The 5,840-nt window shown below is 35.4% G+C and overlaps 1 protein-coding gene across 1 annotated transcript; it reads right to left on the bottom strand.

Annotated features, from left to right (window-relative positions):
• Positions 1-3,035: 3,035 nt before the first annotated feature.
• Positions 3,036-5,563, bottom strand: LOC142979081 (cytochrome P450 6a9-like). The gene is made up of 2 exons (XM_076123855.1): positions 4,222-5,563; positions 3,036-3,359 (listed from the first exon to the last, which is right to left on the bottom strand). The coding sequence occupies exons 1-2, from the start codon at positions 5,531-5,533 to the stop codon at positions 3,196-3,198; spliced, it is 1,476 nt and encodes a 491-aa protein (XP_075979970.1). The 5' UTR covers positions 5,534-5,563; the 3' UTR covers positions 3,036-3,195.
• Positions 5,564-5,840: the final 277 nt, after the last annotated feature.

The following is a 5,840-nucleotide window of genomic DNA, read 5'->3' as shown; positions in this document are numbered from 1 at the left end:
TTCGGTTGGGGTAAAAAATGCGGTGACTTTTTAGATAACATTATTTTTTATAAGAGTCATTATAATGTTTGCTATATTAGAACACGGAGATATAGCTTTTGGAGGATCAATGGCATTGTGCTATCAAGCAATCGTGACTGTACCTTTATTAAATTGTAACCGGAAGTCTTTAAGACCCATATTTATAGACGATTTAACATCGGAGTACGATCTTAAGAAAATATTTAAAGCAGAGACGTATTATTTTTTTATTCTCGTCATAATAAGATGTTTAGTTATCTTTATAATAGTTTATTTTATTTAATATGACATTTGAAATATTTGGTATTGAGAGCGGTTTATGATATAGGCCTAAAGCCCTTCTCCCATTACGATACGCCCGCGCGACTCTAGTCTCGGAGACTAGTCGCCACGAAGTATCTCACATACATTTGTATGGAGACTACCAGTATCGTAATGTGAGAGTCTCCAGAAGGGCTTTAAAGTACTTAAAACTAGGTAAAAACCTCAATCAGCTCTTAACTAGCGTGGAGGTGTAAAGACAGTTTTGGTTCAAAATATCCTAAGTGATAGTCCATTTTAACTTCACTTTTCTTTGCCTCGTGTAACAAGTCGTAGACAATTTACGGTTAAGTGGGTACCTAGTTTAATCAGTATGCTCAGTACATAGCGACCTTGGTAAGAGGTTAGATTTTTTGTTAGGCATTCAGGATTATTGGTTTTTCATTGAATTAGCTAGAGGAATTCAATTGTATTAATGAGTTTTCTGTTTAAGTTAATGTAATTTGGCGAAAGTGTGATGTGATTGGGTAATATTGAAATCAGTTTAACGTTTAGGATACGCAATGACTACTTTTGTTTGCTCTTCGAACAAAGAAAATTAGCTGACTAGTTTCCGTGTCGGAAAAAATGCTGATGGACTATAGCAGTATAGCTGTAGGTACTTTTAGCACTGGCTCTATAGCAGCAACATTCTATACTGGACATAAAACCGCCAGGCGCGGCGATTGAGTCACTTTTCGGAAACTCGTCACAGCGGCTGAATGCCACACTCTGCACATATTCGAAAACCAATCACACCGATTTTGGCATCAAACCCAACCGATCCAGCATTGGAACAGACACAAAAAAATCTTATAGCACGTTATATCTAATCTGTTTATCTACAATTTGACAAGAGTGAAGATGCAAGCATTAAGAAGGATACTTTGGACGGTTTGTTTGCCATTATAGTCTTTGCTTAAGCCACGTCAAAGGCCTTCGGGCGGCTTGAAGAACTTTGACACTAGGTTGACCACTAACCATACGACAAGAAGAAGAAGATAGTCTTTGCTTAACCACCGGGCAATCTTAGGTAAAATGCAAGTTCGCGTTCCAGTTTACGTCAGATTTTTGGAGAAAACAATGCAGATATCTTAGTAAATAGTTAGGTAATTAAGTGTTCAGGGTTTGGGCGGTGCCACAAATTAATCAAGATCGTATCCTCGTCCCTCCCGAGATTAGGGTCCAGTGTTCCTCCGTGTGTGAAATTGTGAATTCACAGAAATCGTAAGATCCAGAGAAGCGTTGTACGAAGATATGTTTGCTCGTGATTTTGCTTAGGAAGTTAACTTGTTACTGTTCTAGTGCTGGACTTACTTTCTCTATTGTCTGTGTGATTTTCTACACTCAACACTATCCTATCGTGTTGATATCGATCGACGTTCGAGTTTCGAAATTTTGACATTCATAATGTACTGCCAAAATATTTCCAACGACACCCGTCAGAGGCACTGATCAGATTTTCATACAAAATTTCTTGATGACAGATCGGTTGTCGGTAGTCAATAGTAGTAGAGAATCGAGCTACAGTACTCCATTTTTTACGATCCTGCGTTTGTCATATCCATCAGTCCTACATATTTCACAATGTCGTCCGATCATCTAGTTGTAGGATCTTCGTCCGTTACTGCTTTGGTACTCTTTTTATCTTTTCGTCTATCCACTGGTCTTCTTCTGACGTACAGTCTAATTTCATGTTTGTAATTTTAATGAACTTATAGTAATATTTTAATGGATATCATTAAAATGTCATTGATAGATCCAATCATTACCTACAATGTGGTTAGTGACGTGTGCCGCTGATGACTGCTCGTCATTTAATAAGTTTTTATACCAATTACGAAATTACAGCTTAAGTAGCGTACAAATAGTAAAGTTTGTAGTGGCTTCTTAATTGTGTGTATTTGAAGTGAAGGTGACTAAATTAGCACCCCATTTATGTGAATGTCAGGGACCTCATTAGTTTTTTTTGTTTATAGACTGAACATTTAGAGCTATTGCTGGTTACCTTGCCACTATTGCCATCGCAAGCAGCTTCTTTCATATGTCATGAGTTTGAGTCCCACACATTAGCGCGATTCACTTCTGTCGGAGTATCGGGAGGTTAAGATTAAAAATGAACTGCAAAACTTGTTTCTACGGCGCTCGCCAGAGGCGTTGATCAGACTTTGATACAAAATTTCTCAATAGCGAGTCTGTTTATCTTATTAAGAGGATTACTACGACTATCTTTTTATGTCTAGATGTTGTTATATATCATCTATTGATGTATTAATTTCTAGTTACCACAGTATACCCTGTTGCTTTTAAACACCAACACAATATTTTTAACAACTCTCGATTGGTTAAAATGTACAAAAAATAGGTTCGTTTTAAGTTAATCCTTATCAAACACAATACAAATACCATTAAAGATAAAATTAAACACAAAATGAGTGAATCAATTCGTCAACGCGTGAGTGACGGGTGAATCTTCCTGATCCGGGCGTCCATCGTGTCACCGGTTTAGGGATTAGCCCGGGTAAACGCATCCGGGTGTCCGGATTAACCGGGTGATGTGACGAGATTATTGCGAAATTGTTAAGTGCTTTATTGTGCATTTTGGGATTATGAATTCCGGATTTTAATACATTTTAGATGTTATTTTATTTTTTTCTAGATATTTTTAGTAGGAATTTTCTTTTTGAAAAGCTGCAAAGATGTTGTAGATTCGATTGTTAATTAAACTAAACATAGACATCTTTATTATTAAATAATATATGTGACACTACAGCTACATTAAATAACATTGACATTAAGTACAATCCAACCACATCTCCCGTCTTTGAAATAACAATAGATCGGTATGACCCATTTTTTCTCAATTCTAATTCTTCATTCGACAGGATCTCTTGGTATCAGCTCATAATACGCATTAGGATCTCGAAGTGCGAAGGAACTTTTCTCAAATGTCGGCGTGTAGTTTTGTTCGGCTAATGTGAAGCGTCTTAACAACCACGCCAGTGCTGCTTTGAGTTGAAGACGGGCGAATCTGGTCCCTGAAAAAAATATAAATAAAATAAATTATTATAATATACTAGCTGACCCGGCAAACGTTGCTTTGCCATATAAAAAAAAAAAATGTGTCACTTAGATGTATGAAAAATAGATGTTGGCCGATTCTCAGACCTAGTCAATATGCTCACAAAATTTCATGAAAATCAGTCAAGCCGTTTCGGAGGAGGTACGGTAACGAAAACTGTGACGCGAGAATTTTATATATTAGATTATTGAAGTTAATGTAAAATGTTAAATGTTTGCAATGATCGTAGCAAAGGTGGTCTTTAGTCTTTTTCCACGAGAAAAAAGCGTGGTTTTATGTATAAATATGTAGTTATGTAAATTCTGTAAGGTAAACATTTAGCGATAATTAAATGGCACGTTCATATGTGTTTAATTAGATAGGTACTTGAGTTGATTGTTGACAAAAAACATATTATTATACGGAAAACAATTGACCCGTTACCTTGATCGGTGTAAATCGAACGAAACGTCGGCTAAAGAAATAAGGTATCCTAACCTATATTTCTTAATCGCGCTTAACACTCGCTGCATTATAATAATAATATAACATAATGATATACTAATACATTGATTTCACGTAAACGTCTTATAGGTCATTAACTAGCACTTTATACTTATATAATTGTGTTAAATATTGTGATAATTATAAGTTATTTTGGTATAAATTAAACCTCTAAAAACTTGTAGGACTAGGTACGTAAATAAAGTTCAAACAAACAAACAATATTACACTCACATTCCATTGAATTATTAATCTGTTTTCTAGTTTGTCCTCATTCAACAAGCCTTTGAGGAAACATCAAACAAAATTAAAGTGAAATTAGTCTAATAACTCACCAATACAAACACGATTCCCTTCGCCGAAAGACAAATAAGTAAACTTTGGCAGACTTTGAACATTCCTCGGACTAAAACGTTCAGGATCAAACACATCTGCCTGTGGATAATACTTTTCATCTCTATGAATCGCAAACACCGGGATAACAACTGCAGTGTCTTTTTCAACATTCACTTTACTAGGTAATACTGTATCTTTAGTACATAATCTTTGTAAAAAACCTATAGGAGGATATTTTCGTAGGCTTTCTGATACAACCATGTCTAAATACTGAAGTTTTTCAACGTCATTGTAGGAGAGTTCTTCTCTAAAAGTTCCGAATATTCCGTCGATTTCTTTATGAAGTTTTGTTAGAATTTTTGGGTTGTTTGAAAGTTCTAGTAGAGTGAAGTGTAGTGCGTTAGCTGTCGTGTCCGCTCCAGCGATGAATAAAGCAAATGCTTGAGCAGCTACTACTTCATCTGTAGGATTTAGTTCGTAACCTGTAGTAAAGTCCTGCATTATCCCATGTTTTTGAAGTTCCAAACACATTTCAATAAAATCATGTCGTCTCTTAGTATCATGTCTTCTGCTTTCTAGTACCTTCTTCACAATACCCACAAAAAAGTCTTCGTGTTCACCAAAAACTTTAAAATTAAATATATTCACTAGACTTGGAAACGCGTTGGATAAGAAAACTTGTATATTTGTTTTGAAAGAAGGCTTTACCGCTTTCCAGGCCATATCCAGAAATGGTGATTCCATGGTGTTTTTTGTTTGAGTATCAATACCGAATATTGCAGCTCCGATAGACGCCGTAGTATACGTATAAAGGACACTGAACGGCTGTTTTCTCAAATGTCGATTATCTTCAATTAGTTCTATAAAGTCTCGGGCACTTTTTTCTATCAAATAGAACATGTTTTTTAACTTTGAACTTGTGAACACAGGGCTAAGTTTCTGCCTTATCAATTTCCATTTGCGATAGTCACCCATGAAGAGTAGATTGTCAGCTAGGATATCATTCGGATTTATCTGAATCCCACGACTGTAGAAGCTCTGGAAATCACCTGCTAAGACAGCTTGTATATCTTCAACATCTTTTAAGATTAATGCCGGTGTAGATCCCATTGAAGTTCCAATATGTGTCGCTTCATATTTATCGTATATGTCCTTGCAGATCTCAGACATGGACCGTTTGTTGAATAAGAACGTCCATAACAAGTCGTCTATCTGAAGTATGTTTCTTTTCTTCCAATAGTCGTAGTTAGTAGTTTTGTACTTCACTATGATAAGCACTATGCACAGTATTATCAATACTATAAACAGCATTGTGTCACTCGTGTCTATTGGTTAAGGTTAATCGAGTAACTAAATTGTTATCAATGCGACTTCTATATTTATCGATAACTATTTCTTGTGTAATAGCTGGTTTAATTACTTTGTCTGTTTGTTTGTTTAGTAATTTTATTTTGATGCCTATGTTTTATCAAGCAGAAAATGCAAATTCTATGCCGCGAAAAAGCAGCTACAAAAATAATATAAGTATGTATACACTGACATTTTTAACCACATTATTTTATTTATTAAACTTACCTATATGAAGACACTGATTAAATTATTTGCATTGGTCAACAAA

This window comes from Anticarsia gemmatalis, chromosome 2 (assembly GCF_050436995.1).
Source record: "Anticarsia gemmatalis isolate Benzon Research Colony breed Stoneville strain chromosome 2, ilAntGemm2 primary, whole genome shotgun sequence".
NCBI classification, from domain to species: domain Eukaryota; kingdom Metazoa; phylum Arthropoda; class Insecta; order Lepidoptera; family Erebidae; genus Anticarsia; species Anticarsia gemmatalis.
This window is presented reverse-complemented; position numbering and strand designations above follow the sequence as displayed.

Coding starts and splice junctions, on each gene's coding strand:
- LOC142979081 (XM_076123855.1), bottom strand. CDS start 5,533: ATGCTGTTTATAGTATTGATAATACTGTGCATAGTGCTTATCATAGTG. Junction 3,360..4,221: donor AGGGAATCGTGTTTGTATTG/GTGAGTTATTAG, acceptor TATTTTTTTCAG/GGACCAGATTCGCCCGTCTT.